Source organism: Chelonia mydas, chromosome 18, assembly GCF_015237465.2.
Source record: "Chelonia mydas isolate rCheMyd1 chromosome 18, rCheMyd1.pri.v2, whole genome shotgun sequence".
In the NCBI taxonomy this organism is placed as follows: Eukaryota; Metazoa; Chordata; order Testudines; family Cheloniidae; genus Chelonia; species Chelonia mydas.
The window spans coordinates 17,575,306-17,600,009 of record NC_051258.2 but is presented as its reverse complement, the minus strand read 5'-3'; the positions used below and the strand labels follow the sequence as shown (position 1 = coordinate 17,600,009).

The 24,704-nt window shown below is 42.9% G+C and overlaps 2 protein-coding genes and 1 long non-coding RNA gene across 13 annotated transcripts in view; 1 reads left to right on the top strand and 2 right to left on the bottom strand.

Annotated features, from left to right (window-relative positions):
- Positions 1–3,933: 3,933 nt before the first annotated feature.
- Positions 3,934–9,473, bottom strand: LOC119563957. Of its 3 annotated transcripts, none has more exons than XR_006286403.1 (3): positions 9,305–9,473; positions 5,401–5,511; positions 3,934–4,595 (listed from the first exon to the last, which is right to left on the bottom strand). It is a non-coding gene; the product is annotated as an uncharacterized LOC119563957 (long non-coding RNA). The 3 variants fall into 3 exon arrangements; XR_005222761.2 differs by lacking the exon at positions 9,305–9,473 and adding an exon at positions 6,827–8,544; XR_006286402.1 differs by lacking the exon at positions 9,305–9,473 and adding an exon at positions 7,320–8,544.
- FAAP20 (FA core complex associated protein 20) lies at positions 8,619–17,616 on the top strand. Of its 2 annotated transcripts, none has more exons than XM_037881438.2 (4): positions 8,619–8,794; positions 12,069–12,216; positions 13,086–13,735; positions 16,965–17,616. In XM_037881438.2, the coding sequence occupies exons 1-4, from the start codon at positions 8,691–8,693 to the stop codon at positions 17,035–17,037; spliced, it is 975 nt and encodes a 324-aa protein (XP_037737366.1). In that variant the 5' UTR covers positions 8,619–8,690; the 3' UTR covers positions 17,038–17,616. The 2 variants fall into 2 exon arrangements, with proteins under 2 accessions (XP_037737366.1, XP_037737367.1); XM_037881439.2 differs by lacking the exon at positions 8,619–8,794 and adding an exon at positions 9,274–9,604.
- Positions 17,617–18,526: 910 nt separating this feature from the next.
- Positions 18,527–24,704, bottom strand: part of PRKCZ (protein kinase C zeta) — a 152,881-nt gene continuing 146,703 nt past the window's right edge. For all 8 annotated transcript variants that reach the window (XM_043531488.1, XM_037881433.2, XM_043531489.1 and 5 more), the window contains one exon: positions 18,527–21,380. In XM_043531488.1, coding sequence (XP_043387423.1) covers positions 21,293–21,380 — 88 coding nt within the window. In that variant the 3' untranslated portion in view covers positions 18,527–21,292. The remainder of the gene's footprint in view (positions 21,381–24,704) is intronic.

Sequence of the window (24,704 nt, the reverse complement as noted above, 5' to 3'; positions counted from 1 at the left end):
GGTCGCCCCCCCCCCCCCGACTGCCCACCCTTCACTGGCCAAAGTCTCCCATTCCCCCAAAGACAGCAGTCACTCAGATCCTCTCCTCAGCCAAAATGTCACTTCACGAGGCAGAGCCCTCGAAGTCAGCCTTTTCCTCACAAAGGCAACTCCATCAGATCGCATGGCCCCCCACCAAGGAAAGACACCCCTGCTGGGCAGCACAGCCCTCTGGCACCCCTCCCTACAGGCTGCAGCTCCCTGCAGATTCCTCCCCTTGCTCCATCAGACTCCCGACCGGGCTGCAGAGCCCCACAGCTTCCCCCTGCCCTGAGCTCCAGCCCCCTTTCCTACCAGGCCAACTCCAACTTGCTGCCTCTGTTCTTCATAGTCAAAGGCTGGAGCTGGGTAGTTTGGCTCTCTCCAAAGCAGGCCCCTGCTGCAGGACCAGAGCCAGCGGTGGGTACTGCACTAAGGCTGCCGACACTTTTTTTAAAAAAAAGACTACAACAAGGCCTGAGAAAGTGGCTTGTGAGCATGCCCAGTCTCAGCCCTGCCCACCTTGTTCCAGTGGAGGTAGGAGTTCTCATAGAGTCTGGAAATCACTAGTTGATGAGTTTTTCTCCTCCCAGGCACTGCTGGAGGGGTGAAAGTTGTCTGCTTCTCCCTCCCTGGATTTCACTGGCGGAGAAAGGGGTTTTTGTTTGTTTTTAGAGAAACGGAGAAGGGGATCTGAGGATTTAATTGGTGTGGTTTAGCCCCAATTAGCTTCTAGTGACCAGCTGCCACTACTTGGGCCAGATTTTCACAAGAATTTAGTACTGTTCTGAGCTCTTTTGTAAATATGGTCCTGGATCTCTGTGTGTCTTGGTTGCCCAGCTGTAAAATGCTCCCGTTCTCCCACCCTTTGTCTTTCTTGTCTACTTTGATTGAAATTTCTTTGTGGGAGGGATTGTCCCTTACTATGTGTACCTATACCCCTGGCACAATGGAGCCACCGTCTCAGGCAGGGCTGAAATAGAATATTAACGTACTGAGAGAACCAATATATCCAACAACCCCACTGTGGAGATTATCTCTAAGGGGAAACACATAGGTTTGTTGTCAGTTTAGTTTGGACCTGTCTTATGTAAACTGTGAAGCCAGGGTACTCTTCATAGCCACTTCCAGCCATGGGAAGTTGATGTTGACTGAATGCACCATGCTCTCACCACTCCATCCGCCACAGGTAAAGTGATCTCTTCTGTGCACGTCCTGCCAGCGTGGCGTAGGCAGGGGGTGCTCATAAACTAACAGCATGTGCAGAATCTTTTCACGTAATAGTAACAGTGCCCTTGTGCCATCATCTGCCATGGCATTTCATTCAGACAGAACACGTGTGGGCACATCGCATATGCTGTGCCACTCGATGTATTTTTAAATGTTTCCCAGGCACCTGTTTCAATACAATATGTCTCCTTGGCAACCTTGGCGTGCCCACAAGTGCCATGCCAGTCTCCCTGATCCTCTCTTTAGGTTTTTCCATCTTGGCATATAAATGTCAGCAGGTGTGATTGTGTGTAAAGAGCCACACGGCTCTGAACTTTCATTATGCTCTGAAAGGGTGGACTTCCTGAATAGGAGATGACACGCGTATCATAGACTAACCATCTATGACCATCTACTCTGAAACTGGCATCCCACCTTCAAAGTGGATGGAATACCATAGTAATACATGGTCACGGGAGTAAGCAGGCAAGCACCCAAGCCTGAGCAACAGCTGGTTTTATGTTGGGGTCATACGGCTTTCTCTGATTCAGATTTTAGCCTTCCATCTCTCAGCATTAGACAGCAACCCCTATCTACCATATTGGTATGATAAAATTCCCTCCAGATGCTCAATGGACACCACTCCCTCGATGGCACCATTACTGGTGGATGGATGTGTCATATAGCGCGAGCAGAACAAGCACAGAAGGGGAGTGTGGAGCAGAATAGCCAAATATGGCATCCCTGAGGCATCTGGATACCTCAGACACAGACAATCAATCAGAAGAGCGTAGAAGAAAGGGACTAGGCAGTCTTTAACACCAACAAAGTGCTGGCTGCTCAGTGCTGGATTTCACCTACCAGTTGCATGTCAGGTGTGCCACAATTCGGAGGCAAGCACTGTTGGTGCTTCAGCAGCGAGACCTTGTAGGCGCTCGTCCCTGCGGGTCCCCTTAACCACTCAGAGACATGGTTAAGTGAAAGGGTATTTTACTAAGGCGGGCAGGAAAGGGAAAACACAGCAGATACCGTAGATACAGAGGTTTAAATAGTTGTAGTTCAAAGTGAGCATCAGTGATCCTTGTTTGAGCCCTTAGGGTCAGGCCACTTGAGAGACAGGGTTCTTGAGGCCTACTGCCTAGGGCGCCTTCTCCAGTCCAGTTTCTATTCAAGCAAACAGGAGCTTTTCAGGCCAGGATCACTTGGTGGTGTCTCTCTCACTGGGGCCCTGCTGCTGCTTCCTCGTAGTACCACCCAGACCTGCACTCAGCTGTAACCTCCAACATTCATAGAACGTCCCTCACACAGTTCTGTCCACAGTTCCTAGGGGTTCCTCTCTGCAGCTCCTGGCTCACCAGGTGGCTGCTGCTTCCCCTGGTCTTGTTCAGGATCCTTCTCCTTAACTGGCTAGGGAAAAGGGAAGGGCAGCGGGAAGGGGGATGAGAAGAGTTGTAATCTCCTGCTTCATAGCTCCATCACGAAAGAAAAGACTGGGCTGAAAAAATGAGCCTCACGCTGGGCTCAGAAGACCAACTTTGGCTCTGGTCAGTCACCAGCGCAAGCAGGGTCCAAACTAACTGATGCGTCACTGAAGACATATGACTCTACCCCTAACACTAGGGCAGGTCAGCAAAAATGCCTCCACTGATCTTATAATAATTTTTAATCAGGAAATGGCAATGGGCTTGCATTTCTCAAAAATGAGATTCCACATCAACTTCTTTCACCTGACTTTGCTAAAGGCAGATTTGACCAGCTTTGATAATTTAATGGCTCTGAATTGTGCTGCACCCTTCCTGGTGCAAAATGCCATTCTCTCCCATTCCACTGGAGCTGGGAAACTAGCCCCATGGACCACTGTGACTCTCCAGCACTAGATCTAGTCCCTCCAGATCATGCTTCAGGCACTTTGGCCAGGGAAGCTTACCCTGATGCTGCCTGTTCTGTAAATGTTCTGGCAACAAAGTCAGAACTTCAGTCTCGAGGGGTGTTTTTGTAGCCCTTGTCAGTACAACACCTAGCACAATGGGACCCTTATCCTTGATTGGAGTTGAATAACTTTTCATACACACTAAAACTCACCATATATTTTTTCTAAACAAACTGCAAATCAGTGTCTTGATAAACCATAGCTCAGTTTCAAAAACTTTAGTTCTCTATCTTATAACACAACCATCACTATAGAATTTACAGTTTCTAAGCTTCTAGCATCAACTATTAGCATATGTCCTCACCTAAAAAGGTTTTGCAATAAACCTACATTTCCTGTCACCCTCACAGTATCAACAGTGGGCTATGCAAAAGCATACCATGTACATGTGATTATATCAGCATCAGTGGGAATCCTAGCACAAATGACAGTGTCTTTTCTTCATTGATAATTCTAGAAGAACAGCTGAAACATGACAATTTTTCCAGGCTGTAAAATGCCTAATGCTCCAGGTTCTACACTGGAAGCACAACCCCCCTCCTGTCTGTGAGTCGTTGTGTCTCCAACAGAGACCCCCTCCGTTACTTCAAGCTTTCTAATTCTTCCCAAATGCAGGAGCTCTCATTTAATGCTGCAGCTGTTGGGGAGGAAATCAGAAATAGCAGAAGGCGGATTAGTTGATAATGTACCAGTTCTTCCCCAGCAAATGCTGGCACCTGCGTTTCACATCCTCCTCTCTCCCCCACCCCATGAAAAGATCACTTGGTGTGTTTGGCTGGCGATTATAGGCTTTAATATTTGTGGAAATTTGTTGGAGCATTAGAATTTGTTATAGTAGACCCTTCCTCTGCCCCCACCCCCACTTCATGGGAGCAAAAGTTAAAACAGAGGCCTAATTTATGTCAGGAATCAGGAACTATGGAAATCACGATTAAGCATGTGCAGCCTGATGAGTATCTCCAGGGAGTAGATAAATGGCACTCCATTGACAAGCATTCCCGCAGCTATATGGAAAGATACTCTAGCTTCCAAACTCTCAGCCACTGGCTCAAATCCAACTGAAGATGGTGCTAATGATAATTCTTTGCATTTCTAGAGCACCTTTCATGTGAAGATCTCCAAACATCACCATTATCACAGTTAAGTATGCCTTGCCACCCAGGCAAGTTCCATGAGGATTATTATCCCTCTTGTACAGCTGGAAGAAATAAGGCACAGAAGTAACCTTGTCCAAGGTGGCAGCACCAAGGCTAGAACCTGTCCTGTTGGTCAGTTCTTTGCGCTAACCAGTAGACAACACTTCCTCTTCACAGAACAAAAATCACGACAGTTCATCCAGGGGCTATGTGAAATAATATGAGATTTCTCTGTGCAGGTCCTGGTGGATAGATGCCTGTATCACAAAAACAATTTGGAGTAGAGCCCTTGAATCTGGCTCCTGCAAGTGGGAGAAGTTAAGTTTAGATTGAACTAATTCCAGAAAAAGGCAGATTCAAACATGTTGAATATGTGTAGGAGATAAATGGGGATGAAGTTCCCAAAAGGGTAGAACCAACTCTGTGAGTACTCATGGAAACAGACAGGCCAAGAGTATAAAGCTTCACTACAGGTATAAGGGGCATGGGGGGTTGAAGTGTTACCCTAGGAACAGTACATTTGATACACATTAAATGCAAGAAAATTGTAGCACCGAGTTTATACAGTTTAATTCCCCAAAAAGTCAGAAAATGCTAGGGCTAGGATTGCAACAGCAATTAATGCTTTTTACTATGATTTTAGCACTGAAACAATTTCTCCTGATTCTTTGGGTTTCCTTTAATGAGTGCTTCATTTTTGAACCCTTGCCATGCTGTAAGTTTGATTTTCCCCTTCACGTATCCTCAGCTACATTACACCTACTGCAAATGTTATGGTATACAATATGACAAAAATAGTATCATATTAAGATACACATTTAACAAGAAAATTAAGAATAGCTGCTGATTTATTGTTTCTGACAATTCATATCTAGCATTGGGGACATTTTACAATATTGCAAAAATAACACCTTTTTGAGATGAGGATTGTCGTCCAGGGCAACACAAAGAGAAACACAGAGACATTAACACAAGCAGACATGGTCACACAGAGACACTACCATACAAGCTCAGACATTAACACAAATATGCCCATGCATGCATGCACATGCACAGACATTTAGCACAGTTGCACATAAAGCTACCAGGGCTGGCGCTGCCACTCACTCATATTGAAAAGGAGAGCTTTTGGTTTCCTAAAGCATGTCTGTCTGCTGCCACCACGTGGAGAATACTGGTAGTACTAATTCGAATGCTCACTCAGCACAGTTGCCAGGGCTAAAAAAGAAATGGATAAAAGAAACACTTTTTACTTTGATTTTACAAACATTTTCTGATTCTTTTTATGCTCATTCTTTAATGAGCCATTGCATTGCAGTATGTTTTCCCCCTCCTTGCTCCCCTTCTCCTTTTCCTTGCTGTCCCAGGTCTACTTCACCTCATCTGCCTCTTCTATCCCCATCGCTATCTTCCTCCCTACATCGATTATAAAATGATTTGCCTTTGTCATCAGCCCACCTGGTTCTGGCTCTGCGGAGTCAGAATGGACCTAAGGCCAGAAGAAATCACTGTGATCATCCAGCCTGACCTGTTGTATAACAAGCCATAGAATCCCTCCAAAATAACTCCTAGAGCAGATCCTTTACAAAAACATCAAATCTTGATTTCAAAATAGTCAGTGATGGAGAATCAGTCACAATCCTTGGTAAATTGTTCAGATGGTTACTCTCACTGTTAAAAATGTACACCTTATTTCCAACCTGAATCAGCCTAGCTTCAATTTCCAGACATTGGATTGTGTTAGACCTTTCTCCATTAGAGTGAAGAGCTCATTATTAAATATTTTGTTTCCCATGTAAGTATTTACAGACTGTAATCAAGTCAACCCTGAACCTTCTCTTTGTTAAACTAAATTGAGCTCCTTGACTCTATCACTATAAGACACGTTTTCTAATCCTTTATCATTGACAGGACAGGTGGCTTGCAGGAATGCCATATCAGCTGACTGGGGAGCAGCTTTCAAATACCAGCAGCACAGACTACAGGTGAATTCTAAGACAACAGGCTTTTTTAGTATTTTATGAGTGTGCTGGTGCCAGGAACCAAACACAAGGGTCCAGGGAAACTGTCAGTCTAGTAGGTGCCCATTAGTATTTCTAGAACAAACTCAGGCTGTTTCTTTCTAGAGGCAAAGTTCATTTTCATTTAGCCTGACCACTAAGCACAAGAAATGCCAGAATTCAGGCTTGGTGAGTCCTAGTATTTTCCCATGTATGGCCTATTTAACGGCCCCCCATTGCTGTAATATCTGAGCACCTCAAAATCTTTAATGTATATTTATCCTCACAACACCACTGTGAGGTAGGGAACCACTTCTTATCACCAGTTTACAGATGGGGAATTGAAATACAGAGACCCTAAGTAAAGTGATTGTCCCAAGATCACATAATGAAGCTGTGGAATCAAACCCCAATCTTTCAAGTCTCAGGCTAGTGCCCTCACCAGTCAACCATTCTTCCTCTGTTTTTAATTATAGCTCAGTAGGACTGGGTGGCTGACAATATGATATGGTGCTATCACCTGTTGGTTATACCTATCTAGGTGTTTCTGATGTCCACCAATCACTATGGGATCTGAACGCCATTTTGCTGGTTCAAATCTGGCCCAGGGATGCAGTGACTGAAGGTGGCTGTTCTGTAATTGCTATTTGGTGGCCTATGTGAAAAGTTGTAGAGGGGGGCGGGGAGGGAGAGCTCAGCCCAGTAACTTGCGGACATACCTAAAAAACCCAACAACACTGCAGTTAGCACTAATTGACACCTACTTGGCAACCTCAGCACAGACACTAAGGAGTAAACAGAAAAGGAGTACTTGTGGCACCTTAGAGACTAACCAATTTAAATAATGGAAATGGGTCACAGAAACAAATATCCCCTCAGCCCTATAGGTCAGTGTGGAAGTAAAGTGTGGAGATGAAATGAGAGAGTGGGCATCAATGCTGTTCATAGTGCAGGAAGAAACAGGTTTCCAGTCCCCAGGGCAGTCAGGCACCATTGACGAATAGTAAATTCACCCTATAAACATACCTGATTCCCTTCTGCAATTCACAGGCACCTAGTGTCAGGTGGGTATGGGGATGGTGGACTTTTATTTTCTAGTACAATTCTTCTTGTGGTGACTGGGAGGCATTTGGTCACCCGTCAACCCCCCCCCCCCCCCCCCCCCCGTCTCTCTGTATGATCCTCTTCTGTTATGGCATTTCTAATAGCATATCTATTTCTGAAAGGGCTGCAGCCTAGCCAGTGTATTTGTACATGTCAATCTGCCAGCTATGCCCCGGCTCTAGGAACCACTTCATTTTACGTCATACACACAGGTTCTTCCCAGAAAAGACAAATGGCCTCACTTCACTGCTGTTCTTTCTTAAAAGAGGAGCTAGGCCAGAGATGCACTCATGATACCTTTGTTATTTGAATGAGCAACTGAGTTGCTGGCTGCCAAGGTAAACAGATCCCCGGCATGGGCACAAAATCAATAAACTAAGGATGAATGCAGCTGAGGTTCTAGTCCTCTTGGCCATTTGCAGAAAACTCTGGTTACATGTTCCATCCTCCTGTAGTCTGAATGCCCCAGTGTCATGAAGCAATGTGTTATCTAACTCAGTGTCAGAGTCTGACCAAATAGAGCCTAACAAAACCCCCAAGGGGCCACCTACCTGGCAAATATTGCCTTTTCACAAATCAGTTGCACAGCAATGCACCCAGGATTACATTCAGGCATGTTAAAAAGTATCAGACACATGCTGTTTAAGCAACGAAATTAACTTATGAAACTTCTGTAGTCCACTGCAGAGGAGCCAATGCTCAGAAGCAGAGCAGGCTCCCTTGGCCTGGCTGAGCCTGGGGAGAGAGCCGACAAACTGCACCTCATCCACAGTCTGATACTCGCCCAACTGGGCCTGTTCCCTGTGCCCCGTACCAGAGGGGTTGGGGGAAATCTGTGAGACAATAAGATGGGCAACAAGGAGGGGTACTGGTGGGCTCAGAACAGCCACGTTACAACTACAACTGTGTACTTGGCCTAAGCTCCCCATCCCAACCTCAGTGAGGGGCCTCCCTGGGCACCCACCACGGTCTCCTCCTAGCCACACCGAGTCTGGGCTACTGCAACCTCCCCCCCATCATGGAGCCCCAGCCCCACTGCACCCAGAGGAGCACAGCGCCTGCCCCCATTACAAAGCCAACGCCAGGCAGAACTGGGCTCTTCCCCCTTCACAACGCCCCCGCCCCACAGCAGACCCGAGCTCTGCCCCACCCCCGCGCACCGGGCAGGCCCGAGCTCTCCCCGCCCGCCGCCGGGCCCAGTAGCGCGGCAGCCGCTCCGCCCCGCGCAGGCGGAGCCGGGCGGGCCCCACAGGGGAGGCCGGGGCGGCGCGGCGCAGGCCCCTCGGCCCGGCCATGTCCGAGGAGGGAGGCGGCAAACTGCGCCTCAAGCCCAGGAAGGCGCCACCGGGCCGCAGCCGGGAGCCCAGCCCGGGTCGGGAGCCCCCCGCGCGGCGCCAGTGAGTCCCGGCCGAGCAGGGACGGAGCCGAGGCCCCGGGCTGGAAGGGGCGGGCTCTGGTACTGCTCCCGGGCGGAAGGACGGTCTCGGTCCGCCCCACACCGGGCCGGCGGTGCGCTGGCAGCGGGCCCAGCCCCTGCCCTGCTGGGTGGGCAGCGGGGGCCTGAGGCGGCCGGGGCCGGGGCCGCACCCGGGGAACCCCTTCGCCCTCCCGCCGGATTCGGGCCCGGGGCTTCTCCGTCCGCGGCTCAGCTCGGGACTGGGGACCCCGAGCACAGGGCCCGGCTGCTGGGCCGGGAGCGGCGCAGGGCGCGCAGCGGAGCGAGACCGACTCCGGGCCGCTGCCCCAGAAGCGGCGGGCGCGTTTTCGACTCGGTGCCGGGGGGCGGCTGAACCCCGCGAGCCCTTTCCAGCCTCCCCGTCGGGGCGTCGCCAGCCGCTGTTCTGGCGGTTCCTCGCTCGCGGCCGGTTAGAGGGGTTGGGTGAAACGGCCCTCCCGCCCTCACAGACCCTGGCTCCTTCCCCCAGGCGAGGGCTTGTGAAAGCGGCGTCTCGGCCACGCGGGACTGGTGCCCTGGAAGATGCTTCAGAAAGGAGGAGGAAGTCGGGGCCTAATATGATGATGTTTTAAAAGCAGAGTTTTTGGAGGCTGGCTTCATACACCATGTTTTATCGTGGTGCTGCTTTATGTGCTTTGCAATCAACCTTTTTAAACAGCTTCCTAGCAAAAATATTTAAATACTGTCCTCTGAAAGGATACCAATAGTTTCAAATGCCATTTCTAAATAGAGAGCAGTAGTTTCAAATGAGGTAGTATTTTTTATTTGACCGACTTGTGTTAGTGAAAGAGAAAAGCTTGCGAGCTACACAGCCCTTCCTCAGTTTCACCTATCAGTGTGGAGAGGGCCTCCCACAATGTTATGGAAACTGATGCAGCTGTTGGTATTTTCCATGCAATCATGTGTCACTTCCCCAGCTCACACTTTTTACCAGTTGTATTGTTTGTGGTGAAATCCCATATTGATTGATGATCTGTTATTTAGAACTGAATTTCTTCTGCCTATAGGTCATTAAGTCCTACCTCAGAGAACTTGTGTGAACTTGCAACTTACAAGTTCACCCATGGTAGAGGTTTTGGTGGATACTGAAATGATTCAAGTTCAGTTCCTGAAAAGTGTTTTAGTTACATGCAGTTTTTCTAGCTGGTAGCGTGGGCTGGGCCAGCAAATATTATCGGAGATGAGATTCCTACTCCTGGTTGTTAATAAACACATTTTCATGCAGTCCAATATACAAGCCCTTTGTTAAGAAAACCAAATATTTTTCCAGACACAGCAGAAAATGCTCACCTATTGAGCATTACATTTACAGTAAATGCTAAAGAATTAAAGATATTCTCATCATATGTGGCCTTTATTAGATTGTCATGCGGATAGCCTGTATGCAGGGTTGTAGGTGTGTTGGTCCCAGGATATTAGAGAGACAAAGTAAATGAGGTACTATTTTTTTTTGGACCAACTTTTGTTGGAGAGAGAGAAGCTTTCAAGCTTACACGGAGCTTTTCTTCAGGTCTGGGAAACTAACTCAGTATTTCTTGGTTAACATATGTAGTTAACACACATTTCAAGGGATCATTCAAATTGAAGTGACCCGTTAACAGCCTCCAGGCCTGGGGAGGAAAGTAGCTGTGTGTGTGTGTGAGAGTGGGTTACAGATTGTTGTAATAAACCATAAATCCAGTCTCTCTTCAGTTTCCCAAAAACAGACCTGTCAAATGCAAGAGTTCAGGGTGACTGTGATGGTAATGCTCCATTGCTGGGGGTTTTAGAAAGAGCTTGCTCTAGTGATATGGAGGTCATCTTGGTAACTGAGTACTGTGAGTATGCAGTACAATAAAATCCCTTTTTCCTCCATCCCCATGCAGTTGGCACTCTCCCAGTTATAGGAGGCAAAATCTGCATTTGCAGACTTGCCTCCTATGAGGAGACATGCCTCCTATGTAGCATGTGTGTTTTAAGATGGTTTGCCAGCTGCTTTATGGAAGACATTTGTAAATTAGAAGTTGAAAAAGTGGTAGTGTAAAGGATGGAGTTTTTGTTTGTTTTCTTTAAGAACCAAACCAGTTGTCTTCTTGCTTCAGTGGTAGCCGGGTTAGTCTGTATCAGCAAAAACAACGAGGAGTACTCGTGGCACCTTAGAGATTAACATTTATTTGGGCATAAGCTTTCGGGAACTAGAACCCACTTCATCAGATGTATGAGGTAAAAGATACAGGAGCAGGTATATATACATGAAAGGATGTGGGTTGTTTCACCAAGACTGACCTAACACTTGGTAAAGCAACCCACATCCTTCCATGTATTTATACCTGCTCCTGTATCTTTTACTTCATACATCTGATGAAGTGGGTTCTAGCCCCCAAAAGCTTATGCCCAAATAAATTGGTTGGTCTCTAAGGTGCCACAAGGACTCCTCATTTTTTTTAGTTGTCTTCTTGGTTTCCTATCTCCCACCACCATAAAAATATGAGATTTAGTAAAGCAATTTGAGACATTTTAGGAAGTATGTTAACCTGAACTGTGTGTAATCTTGAACACCTCTCTTGGGAGTCTATTTGCTGTAAGAAATCCAACTCAGCTGGAGGGAAGGGGGGTGCAGTACAGTATGCTTGCAGGGCCATCGTTACCCATGTGCAAAGTACGCAGCTGTATGGGGCACCAAATTTCCTGGTGCCTTGTGCTGCTCCAGCCCTTCCCCTGCCCCACCCTGCCTCTTCCAACCCCTGCTCTTCCCTAACCCCACCTCCACGCCCCTGAGCTCTACAGCAGGGCCAGGGCTGCACTCACAGGCAGGAGTAAGTACAGCAACCCAGCCGCAGCCGCGCCACCGGTGAGTGCTGGGGGATGGTTCCCCCCTACCCCCAAGCCAGCCCCGCTCCCCCCTGCAGAGGCCTGCGTAGGGCCCCAGAATAGCTAGGGACAGCCCTGTTCGCTTGGTTTAATTTTGGGGTCTCATCTCATTATTGTTGAGGGGTAGTCTTAAAACTATACTGTAACATAGGGTTACAATGGAAAAGATTAACAACTATGGCTCAGGGGCATTGTCCAGTACTTTGTTACAGCAGATAATTTATGCACCAGAGGTTGGGGGTCTAGACTTGTTAGGAAGCATGTATGTTACTAGGGGTAATTTGCCTAAGTGGTTTTTAATAGCATTGTAGAGTGCATTTTTTTTCTACACTTATTTTTGTATGTATTTATTTATTTACTTACAGAACATTGGCCAACAGAGACTCTTGGTTTGAACAACAAGGATTAAGTGAGTCTGAAAATATGTGGATGCTGATACTGAAGACTGTCAATCCAGATCTAAAACACACAAGCTGGGAAACAGTGCCCAGTTTACCAGAATTTTTTGGACAGGTAATGTGTTTGAATTTCAATAGGTTAAACTACTACTTTTTTTTTTTTACCCATTGTTTACATTCCTAGTAGGAACATCTTCAGTTGGTTAATCCTTTAACAAGAAACTAGGGCACTGCAGCCCCCCGCCCACGCCCCTGGCTGCCCCTCTACCTGCCCCATGCCCAGGGCTCTGTGGCCGGTAGCCGGAACCCCCGGGTGCGTGTGGGGCTGGCAGCAGAGTTTAATTGTTAACCAATAAGCTTGATGCTTATGGTTCTAGTTAACCGGTTAAACTCTTACGGCCCTAATTTCTACATTGTCTGTTAGAAGTTCTCTCTCAGGACAAATAGAGCGTTGTTCTTCACATAAACTTTGGCAGAATCTGAATTAGATGTCAACTGTTACCACAGACAATCTAAAAGTTGAGGCATGATAAATTCCCCTTTAAAACCCACCATGTATCTGTATCTTTTGCCTAATTAGACCTTTCACAGAAAGCCCTTTGTTTAAAATTCTGGATTACTAACCAGTTCCAAAGAAAAGCTTACTCATGTTCAGTCTTCTTAACATTTAAGTGAGCTGTAGCTCACGAAAACTTATGCTCAAATAAATTAGTTGGTCTCTAAGGTGCCACAAGTACTCCTTTTCTTTTTGTAAATACAGACTAACACGGCTGCTATTCTGAAACCTGATAGTAAGTAGGGATTCCCTTCCCATTTATAAATGGAAGTAGACACTTATCAGAGATTAGACATGGAAGAGACCTGACCATTCCCCTAGTGCAGTATTGGCTTCTATAATATACTTGTAAGTGCTGTGTCTAGACTTTTTACAGATGGAAGAAATTGCAATTGTTTTGAAGGAGAGAAATTTTTGCTGTTTTATAGAATTCTGAAAATGAGAAGAACCCACCAAAACCAGAAGTCTTTAAGGTTGGAATGAAAGATTTTCAGTGGATACCTCTCCCATCTTTCTACAAAGAAAAAGCTCTTAATAGAAGGGATCCAAGCTGCTGTCACATATCAAAAAGTCACACTGAGCATCTAATGGAAAGGGAGGACCAGGCAGACCAAAACCAGCTAAATATTGCTCCTGTAGTTGAGAAAATATCCCTTGCAGTTAATGACGATCCAGATGAGAACCTAAGAATGAAACACAGCAGAAAAAGTTCAAAACTGAAAGAAAAAGAAAGGACTGAAAGGTATGAATGTAATCTACGTACAGATTCAACACTGCATTTTGTACCAGCATCTACCCAAAGTCTTGCAAAAGATTTTTGCCTTCAACAGCTCTGTAAAGGGACTGTGCTGAACGAAGAGAAAAACAGAAAAGAAAATGAAAGCAAAGGACAACAGTCACTTTCACAAATGCACCAACATAATGTTTTATTAGGTGAGACCAGATCTACATCTGCAGAAATAAAGTCTCCTGTTGACATCCCCAAAATGGAAGGTCTTGAGGAAAAGGCTGAGGATCAGAGAGCAGGAACTTTAACTCTTGACAGTTGTCCGATGTGTCTAATCCAGTTTACTGGAACGTAAGTTTCATTTTACTACTCTGGAATACGTTTTTGTTTTTTACAGTATACAAACACAAACATGTCACTTTGGTTGGGACTTCCCTATAAACAAAGCTGTGCAAATTGGGTCAAAGGTTCTACTGTTAAAGTGCTTGGACAATCTATTTTAAATCCAAAACAAAGGTGGAATAAGGTTCACATGTTTTCTATATTATACTGCTCTAAAAAGAAAGCTAAATTTGAGCCCTTCTTTGACTTTGTATATTCCAAATTGGCACATTATTTTTTGGTGAAGTAGATGTATTTTCAGATCAATATATTTCAATCATCCAAAATTGGTACCCTTGTTAGCTAAAGCCTAGTCTCCATGCCCATTCAGATTTATCTGATACCTATCAGTGTTCCCTCTGAGGTAGGTACACACTTGTGGCAGTGAGAGAAACTTGCACTGATGCTTTTCCATCATGTCCCTCTTCTGCTGATTGACTCAGGAGTTGAGTGCCCAGCACCTCTAAGGCCAAGTCTGCACTTAAAACTTAGGTCAATATAACTACAGCACTCTCGGGGTGTGAAAAATCTATGCGAACCTAGTCTCCGTTGTAGATGCAGTTAGGTTAATGGAAGAATGCTTCCATTTACCTTTCTACTGTTGCTCAGGGAAGTGGTGTTGCTACGGTGATAGAAAAACATTTTCCACTCTTACAGGCTGCATCTACACAAGGGGTTATGCCAGCCTTCCTACACCACTCTATGATGCAGAATAGCTCCAGGTGACAACCTTGTTTTAACAGATCTTTCACAGCTAATACACACTCATTCAGTTTGAGTAAAAGATCATGCAGTGATAATAGTTAGTCTATACTGGGAAATTTACCAGTATAATTATACCACTGACTCCTTAGATGGACACTCATTTAGAATAACAGAGGCCTTTTTTCAGTTTCCATGGTTGTGCATAAGAACGTTCATAGGGGAAGTTATACTGGTATAAACATATTGGTATAGTAATGCTGGTAAATATCCTTGAGTGGACAAAACCACAGAAGAATCATTACGCTTTCAGAATGAGAAACCTGCCAGTTATCTGAATGCTGGCTGTTGGTAGAAGTGGAAGAGATTTTTCTTCTCAGATCAATTGAAGCTGCTGTTTTGGCGAGTGGGTTGGGGCTTAAATTTGTAGAAATCCTTCTTTTGGCATATTTTTATAGAAAATGCAAAATGTCAAAGTTACTGGTATGTTTAGAAATAATTTTGCTGATCTCAGTTAAAAAATGTAATTGCGGCTCCTGGACATTTACTTTTTGCCTTTTGCTCTTAAGGCTCAATATGCTGGCCGCTATTTAGCGGCACAGAGTAACGCTAACGCATGGAGTTGGGATAGGGAATTACTGTAATCTCATCCTGATGCATTCTGAGTTCCACTCAGCTCTCCATGGTGGTTAAATGATTGAGTGTGGAAATCCCTGTAGATCAAAGATAAGAAAAATCTCTCTTAATGCTTGATCCTGCACTCTTATTGCAGCCCGTGGGGAGGTTCTACCCTGAATAAAAACTCCCAGGGGTAACCTTTGTGACCCAAACAAAAATAGTGTAGGACATAATTAGCAGTCAGTTTGGCCTGAGCACTGAGCTACAGCATAGTATATGTTACATACTTTGAGACTGTGCCTGTCTGTTACAGATTGTGGGCCTCATGTTTTAATTTTATTTTTCTGGTAGGCTGGCTAGTTTTTAATCTAAAAGAGGAGTCTCCACTTCTAAGGTCACTGATCTAAATTGAGTGAATTATTAATGACAAATTATTTGTCAGCTATTTGGTGGGTCATATTTGAGCAGGTGGGGTTCAAATCACAAAAAACAGGCCCAAAGACTGAATATGCATGGATGACAAACTACCCTTTCATGTTTAGAAGTGGCCTTTCCAGGTCAGGGCTCGGGGAGCGGGGGGACGGAAGAGGGGAAGCTGCCACTGCCTTTGTTGTTCCCATGTTTGGTGGTTAAACATGATTTCAGTCTCCCTTATTGTTGAGTTGGCTTTTCACAGGAACTAAAATTAATAATAAAAATATTTTCCTAAACCAGACACCTGCTATAAGAAATGAACTAAATGGCGTATTCATACCATACCACTTACCAGCATTCATGCGGTTTCCTCGCCAGCTGCTGAAAAGTAACATGTTAGTAATATGCTTGTAGGTGTTCTGAAAAGCATCTTATGGCCCTAGGCCATACAGCATAATAATCCTGCAGCTTCGTTCTCCCTCCTGGAGACTGTACAAGGAGACAAACGAAAGGATTGCTTCAATGCAACTAATAAAAATGTCTCAGTTTTGCCAATGATGTGACAGAGAAGACGACTCTTCTGTGGCATCACACCTACCTTTCCACTAGTGATTTGGGTTGTATTGCTTTGGAGAAGATTTTTTTTTTTTTAACCAAGGGCTATGAAGGGTGCTGTACAGAGAATTCATTTTACCTTTTTCTCTCCAAGTGGAAGAATGAGCATACCCAAAAGCCTTTTTGAAAGGCTTCAGAATATTCCCCACACTACTCATTTTGTTATTGATCTAGTTCAGGGGTTCTCAAACTTCATGGCACCGTGAACTCTTCTGACAACAAAAATTACCACAACCCCAGGAGGGGGGACCGAAGCCTGGGCCTGCCCAAGCCCCGCCACTCCAGGCAGGGGGGCCAAAGCCTGAGCCCCACCGCCCTGGGCAGGGGGGACCAAATCTGAAGCTCAAGGGCTTCAGCCCCAGGCAAGGAGTCTGTAACCTGAGCCCTGCCACCCAGGGCTGAAGCCTGTGGGCTTCGAAGCTCTGGGCAGTGGGGCTTGGTTATCTGCTTTGGCCTCAGGCCCCAGCAAGTCTAAGCCAGCCCTGGTGACCCCATTAAAACAGGGTCGTGACCCACAGTTTGAGAACTGCTGATATAGTTAACTGGAAATTCTGCAAGTCTCCATGCAGTTCCCATATTAAATGGGCTTCTAAATTTAAGTTACTATTTTGGAAACAGGTTCAGAGTGAAATTTATTTTTCTTCAAAATAACCATGTTTTAATTTCATATCCAACTATCAGTTTTCCATTCTGTAGAACATAAGAATGACCTGACTCTTGCAAATTAAATAGCATTTTTCCAGATTTCTAGAAAATGAAAAACCAAGTTTGGGGGGAGTGTGAGTAAATGAAGAAAACAGATTTGATCAGTAGTTCTGATAAAATGAAAGAATTCTCTCTTAATTTGCAGATTGTCACAGTTGGATATTGATAGCCATCTTGCTAAATGTTTGTCTGAAAGTGCAGATGATGTGATCTGGTAAAAGAACAAGAATGAAGAGCCAAGAAGTCAGATGCTAAAATATGAATCTCTCTACAAGAAAAAAGGAAAGTATATCAAGCAAACGTGTCCTGATATAATGTGTATTAAACTTGTATAATTAAAAAACAAAGGAAGTTCAGAAATATCAGCCTACTCATTTCCTCTGAACCTCTCTGTGTATACACTGTATCCCCGATTCTGCAAAGAGAACTGTGCTGGCATACTTCGGATGCTGTGGAGCCCCACCGAATGCATATCAAGAAAGTACTATTGTGACTCCCTGAAGTACAGTATCTGTTCTCTTTTACCATGTATTTAAATTGTTATGCTTTTGAAAGGTATAGCAAGAAGAGGTTGATGCAAGAAATTTTCTTGTAGACTTAATTTGCCTAATCCAAATGTCATTGAATCCAGTGACTTCAATAGGCTTTGTATCAGGTTCTAAATGGTTAACTCTTTGGAAAATAAATTGCCTGATACTTTAAAAAAGTGCTATAGTACCAAATGTCTCTTTGGGCTTTTAAATTTCAGTTCATAATTTATTTGAAAACAGTTTAAATAAAAATCTAGTTGGAATTTTGCACTGTTCTGTATTGTCTGTATATATATATATGATGGTATATCCCAGACTAGGGAAGGAAAACTGCACCCTTCATACAAATGACATTCCTGGATTCATATCACTGCTCCCTGATTCTCCCCCATAAGTCAAGGTCTGCTTCATTATAACCTTTCATTTAAAATAACTAAGATAGCAAGCCTCATATAAATTATGCCCGATAAACGCATAGCTAGATGTTCTCATAGCATCCAAATGCAGAACGGTTTAATGTAATTATGCTAGTAGAACAAGGCTCAAATATCCAAGTTGCTGCCCCCAGACATGTGAAAATGTAAAGCAGCACAGCTTCTTTGTTCAGCAAATCACACTGATATTTTTTATGCTCTTTCATTTTTAAGATCAGATTTTGTGCTTTAAAATTATACACGACATCAATTCCCAGCTGGTTACCAAGACAGTTGCAGTTAAATATGTTGTAAATTTTTAAATTTCATTACTGATTGCAGATCATTACATTCAGTAATCACTTATAAACAATTTGTGGGGAAGGAGGGAAGATACTGATATACAATAGGTGCTTCATTTCCTCAAGGGACAGACGCCTGTTTTCACCAAACAGGGTAATTCATTCATGCATTACATGATATTTGGATTCACAATCCCTGAGTTTGAACTCATTTCTACACATATGAAGGTTATGAGTAAAAAACAAAAATGACTAGTCTGCATTTTCTTTCCATTATTTTGACCTTACTTGGCTACACATGTGCTGTGAAAGAATGCACCTCAAATTAACACTGACGTAAAAGTTCAATATTTGAACAAACAAATTTTTTGCCACAGGGAAACTGTTGGACCAGACTCAATGACTTAGGCATTGGTTATGGTCCAAAAATACAGAATAAAAACAATACAGTATCAAAATATAAACCTTGTTGAATATTTTAATTTACAATAACCATCAGGCTCTCAGTTAAAAAAAACTAACTATTTTGGTCATTTCTCAACATGGTGATAAATAATAAATCTGTTGGCTTTTTCATTAAAGTCTTTAATAGCTGTGCAAGAATATAAATGATCTTAGCTGTTATGGATTAGAATACCATCTTCTGCACAATTAAAACTGGCCAGCAAAGATCTCAACTAATTAATTATACAAAACTACAAGAACATATTTACTGTTTTACAATCATTAAATTAACTAGAGTTTTCATTTACTATTTCAAATAAGACAACTATATATCATAACCAGATCCATTTGTAATATATTAGGATTTTTTTTTCAAACCACACATTTAATTACATCCTTCATTTTCTTTAATTTATAAAACAGGTACTTTATATAAAAAATTTCCCCCTTCATCATGAACAGAACATTATTCATACACTTGCACGTGAGCAACCAAACTTATAACCAGCAAACTATTTGGCAACACAGAAACATTGTAAATGCCTTGAATTGTAAATAAATCAAGGATTTTTTTTTTTTAACGTTTGTTGAGCAAATGTGTCTGTCTGTCCCTTTCTCTTCCCCTCCTCCCCCACCCCCCCCCAAATAAAATGTTCCAATGTCTCAGAAATTTGAGGTAAAAAACCTCCATGTTTCCACTTCTAAGCCCCTTGCCTAGATCCATCTAAGGGCAGCTTTGTCATATCTCCATGCAAAAACTGCCAGAGTCACTGTTTTAAGTAATGATCAGTTGTAAAACCAAGGGCATTGATTAAATACTGAAACACAAAAAATGTTCAGGGTACACTTAATTGCCAAGGAGGGAAAAAAGGGGGAATTAAAACAAAAAAGTTCATATCACATTTAAAAAGTAAACTCCTCCTTTACTAGATACCAAATTATCTAAACTCCAGGCATTTGAGGCAAGTACTTTTTTCTGATTAAATAATTTAGTGCTGGTTAGAACACATCTTGCTTAATATAAAAAGCTACAATCCAACACAAAGAAATCCAAAACTCAAATCTGGATGGGATTAATAAAACTGAATAACCACAGGTTTGCATAATTGTGGCCAATGAAGGGATACAAAATGTAGTTTGTTAACCAATGGTTAATTGAAAAATTTAAACACAATGTTTTGGCAGTCTCATCCTAGCACCTCATGACTTGGATGTGAATCCGAAAGATGTCATGTTCAGCACCTAATACAATGCTGTACCCTGAGAAACCTATATGTTAATGTAAAGAAAGTGAAAAAATGTTGCAATTTATCCTGCATTTTACACCAAATTAGATGAGATGTCATGGCACAGGGTTTCTTGGTTTTTTCTAAATTCCCACATCAATTTTCCCCCAAAACCACAAGCCACACAATGTAGTTAAACAAAAACCTAGCACAAAGTACTGCCTCTGTTGTTGTCATCTGCAATGAGACAGGTAAATCTTTACAAGCATCTGAAAGGTTTTAGATTGCAGTGCACACTTAGTCATCAAATATAGTGACAGGAGTTTTTCCACAGCTGACAACAAATTCTTAACCTTTGTGATACAACATCCCCTTTCTCCCAGTTTTCAAGAGAAGGGACTGAACATCTATCACCTCACCCAAATTTATCGTGTATTCATTTTCCCCCTCCATTGAAAAAGTTACTGCTTTGAAGCAAGCCATTTTTATCAAAGCATCCCGTTCTACTATGTAGAACAATGAATTAATAATATACACTGAGTATTTCTAAGCAGACAGTTAATTAGTAGGAGGTGTGCTTTATCAGGAAAATGTAGCATGTGTATGGATAATCTAGATTTGCTATTTAAACTTTAAGGCTACGATCCATTACACTTTTGTTGTTCTATTTCTGAATATTGTATTATTGATAAAAATATTTTTCAAAAATCTAATACACAAGACATCATTGTAGGCACTGCTTACGTATTTTCAGAAATCCACTCTGTGCAAATTTAGGTTCTTTTTTTTTTATTTAAAACTAAAATTTTGAGGTTTAAACAATCCAGATTTTTGATTTGACACAGGACGTTCTAATTTGGAATTGGTATTGCTGAATCACTCTGCTCCTCTATAAAGATGTACCTCAGTATTAGGTTGCAGCTTTTATTTGTATTTTCCTTATTTAATGTTAACAAGCATAACTTAGCAGGGTTAAGAATGTTGAAAATATGTAGTAAGTCTTCAATGCAGTTTATCCATTTAGGCACTTAAAACCTGTACCCAAATTTATGTTTTGATTGCTAATAAAACACAACTCCTTTTACATACTGTATCTGAGACGTTTAGACAGGTACCACTTGTGAAAAAGGCATAAAAAATAAGCTTCAACACCACTAACGTTTTATTCTTCAGGATGTTACACTCTACTATTCTTCAAGTAGTAGCTCACTGCATCAAGTGTTTCTGGAAAGTACGTAGCTTTCAAAGTTGTTGACGGAATCTCTCTTTTTCTAGAGGATGCAATGAACACTTTGATCCTTCATGAGACAGGCACAAATGCAAATTCCTTCATTAACGAAGCCAGTTGTGTCAGTGCCCAAAACTTTTTAAATCCAGTATTTAGAGGAAGACACCCACCAAAATCATATTCTCATCTTTGATTTTCAGCAGCAATAATTTTTATCATTGGTCTCCATCCAAACCCTTACAGTTCCCCAGCCTTGCATGCATATACTGTAGTTAAGGATAAATTTAAAGTTCATTCACATTATTTGTCCGCAATGGAGAGGTCATTCCTTCATACTGTTTCCTCTGTTGACAGCAACAATGGATTAATGTATTCAAATCCTTCAAATTCCGACTGATCTATTCTTTTTATTACATCTCTGAAAAATAAGGAGAAATATTTCTTTAGGTTACTACTTGGAACTCTCAATTGTGTTGCTAAACATTTTGTTCAAGAGATTTCTCTTTGTATAGTATTATAACATACAAGTTCTATACACATGCTAAGTATTAGTGATATAGAACCAATAAGATTAGAATGAACAATCAACCAACAAGCTTTGAATACACAAATACTTTTCATAAATCTTTCATTCCAAAATCTCAAGCAGTATTGCTGGAGATCATGAGATGAGAACAACAGAGGGTTTGTTTCTGCCCCTCTACAGAGTAATATACTCATTTATGTGCATCACAGAGGAATACTAATGAGAAGTTGGTAGTTTGGAAAACTGGGATGGAACAGCAATTTACACAGAGAAAGAAATGCACAAGGCATAGAGGCTGATATCACTGGCAGTGGTGATGGCTAGGGGAAAGTAACATGATAAGCTCTGAGATGTAGGAGAGGATGCTATGGAGTTGTTGAGACACAAAGCTGAGGAAAACAAATTTAAACTGAACCTTGTGCACAAGGGAGAGCCAATGGAAGGTTTTAGAAACTGATGCACAGAGAAAACCGACTTGCAAAGGACACACAGAGTGTTAGGTCTTCAACTGTGATTTTATAGCCAGTCGGCGACAGAGTCATCTTAATTGTTACATGTAACATGGTTCACAAGTAACATGGTTCAGTTTTCATTTGCACAGCAGCTTTATTGCCATATGATTGTTTGACTCTGCATGTACCATGATGCCTAACTGTTGTTTTATCTATGCCTGCTGAGAAAATCATAGCAACTGTCCCATAGTGCTTCAGCAGAAGCACTGTGTGACTGAAGGTCATCCGCACAGAGCACCAGCAGCAAAGGCAAAGAACGCAAAGGCAAAGAACTCAAATCTCCTTCTGCACTGACAGCTAGAAGAACTGGCCGGGAGTACTTTCTTCACCAAACAAACCCCAGTGCACTTAATCTGTTACAGAAGAAGACAGCCAGGTGCCAGCCTAGGCTGCTGTTAGCTGTCACAACTACTAACTTCTATCCGTGACCTGCGCAGACACAAACTATCATTTACAGTCATCCCCACCACTAACCACACACACACACACACACAGTTAAAAGTTGTTGTGTGGAGAAGGCCTGCATAGCAGAGTCAGGAACAGAACCCAGCAATCCTAATTTTATTTAAAACACAAACCATTACTGCCTTTCTCTCCATCTTTAATCTGCTAAAACCCATTTTAAAAAAAGGATCTGGTTCCTGTAGCACTCTGCACAAATTTACACATGAGCAGCTTTATCTTTATTGGGAATTTCCTGTGTAAATCCTCACAAACTGACAGAAGGGTGGATTGTGTCCTACAGCTTGTCAAATGTCAACCGGAATTTTTTTTCTCCAGAGCCTAACAGAATTTTTTGAAATTGCCATTTTCTTTAATTCTGTAAAACCCCTTCTGACTAAAAAAACTAGGAGGCACACAATTCATTTTTCACGTTACTTTCCTCCCCCCATAAAAAAAAACTTTTTGCAAGCTGGATTTGTAATCCTCTAATGCAGAGAGCCTGTATTTCCCATTAAAGTAACCTAATAACAAACTGTTGTCATGCCTTATGCATCTGGAGCCAAAGAATTAGTATAGGAGTAGACAGACGAGGAAGAAAAACAGATTGGAAAGGAAAAAGAGCTGAACTGTTGTTTAGAAGCAGTTTGCAAATTTCAGCACAAAGATGTCTAGCTGTCAGTTTAGAGTCAGTTTTGGGCCACGTGTGGCTCAATCAGCACGCAACTGTGGCCCAGCTGTGTGCTAAAGGCCGCCAGCTTGGCAAGGTCTGGGGCCCAAGGGTCCCGGCTCCCCTGCCCCCACACATAGGGGTCTGGAAGGGCATTTGGGGGGCATGCGGCACTGTGGTTCTCAACCTGCAGCCCAGGTAACACATTATGGGCCACACAGGCAGCCCACAATGATAAATAGCTTGAGAACCACTGGTTTAGAGTTTAAAGAAATACCAACTTTAAAAGTGTTTAGAAACAGTCATGTTTTTCGGTTCATGAAACAGAGCAGAAGCCTCAGTCCATTATTTATTATGATATTGTTTGAAATTAAGAGATGGATAAAAACAGAAAAATCAAAAATATTTTAATCCAACATCCATTTGTAATTTGCTGTATTGTTTGTGATCAAGCTGGTCCCGAACACAGTCTACACATTCCTCCTCTGAATGTAGCTATAGTACAGTCTTTATCCCTCGAAAAACAAGCTAATCTTCCTATGGATGTCACTTGGGGACTGGATAATAGGTTGTTCCCTAGGTTGCTAGTGAGCACTCTGCTACAGAAGAAGTGCAATGAGTCCTGATTGTCTCCTGCTTTCCATGCCGGCAACTCAGGTTAGGCTAGGAAGCAGCAAGAGAGGGAGGCAGCCCACTTAAGTTTAGGTTACTGCTGAGAGGCCATTTGATGGTGAGTATGAAGTGTGATAGTCTTTGCTTGCTTGGGGCGAAGGCATCTTGCCTCGCTGTTTGTTTGACAAAAGAGTAAGGAGTACTTCAGCACTGAATAATAGGGATGGTCAGAGTTTATGGACTGTGGCCCTAACTCTGGAAGATACTTCATCACTGGCTTAACTTTATGCACATGAGTAGTCCCAACAACTTCAGTAGCTTTTGCTTAAGTACCTTCCTGAATTAGAACCTGTAAAGGTTCAGATGAAATTGCAAGTTAAGACTTCAAAACTGTGCACTTCTACCTAAACTAGAGACTTCCTTAAGGGAATAGGCCCAGTCAGGAAGATCACAGGCAGGAACCATTCAGAAGAAATCACCTCACAGCATAGTACTTCCACTTTAATAAGGGAAAGGGAAAGAAACCCAGCTACCAAAAAGGTGCATGTGTAAGCAAGCTCATCTGAAAGCAAACTTTGGGGATGGAAAGCCATAGCTTACTTGCCTGCTCTCTCAGAGTAGAACTGGCCTAGCAATTCCTAGTCTGAGTCTAATTTCACCAACTCCAAGGTAACTGAGCCTTGTTTAATTTCAAATAAACCCAAAGTCTCCATTGACATGGAGACTTGGTTTATTTTCCATTTTAAAATTCTGGATTTGAATAATGAAAGTCTTGCTTCTTTTGAGTCTCTCTCACCCCAACGGTACGAGAATGCCAAATGTATAAAAAATGTCAGTGTATAAACAGTCCTGCTGAGCATGTAACATAGGTTCTATTGTGCCATTTCCTCAAGTAGCAGAGCCAGTAAATTGAGTCCTTAAAAAGGTAAAACTCTAACAAACATTTAACAGTAGTGCCATATGTAATAGTCTTGAAAGAGA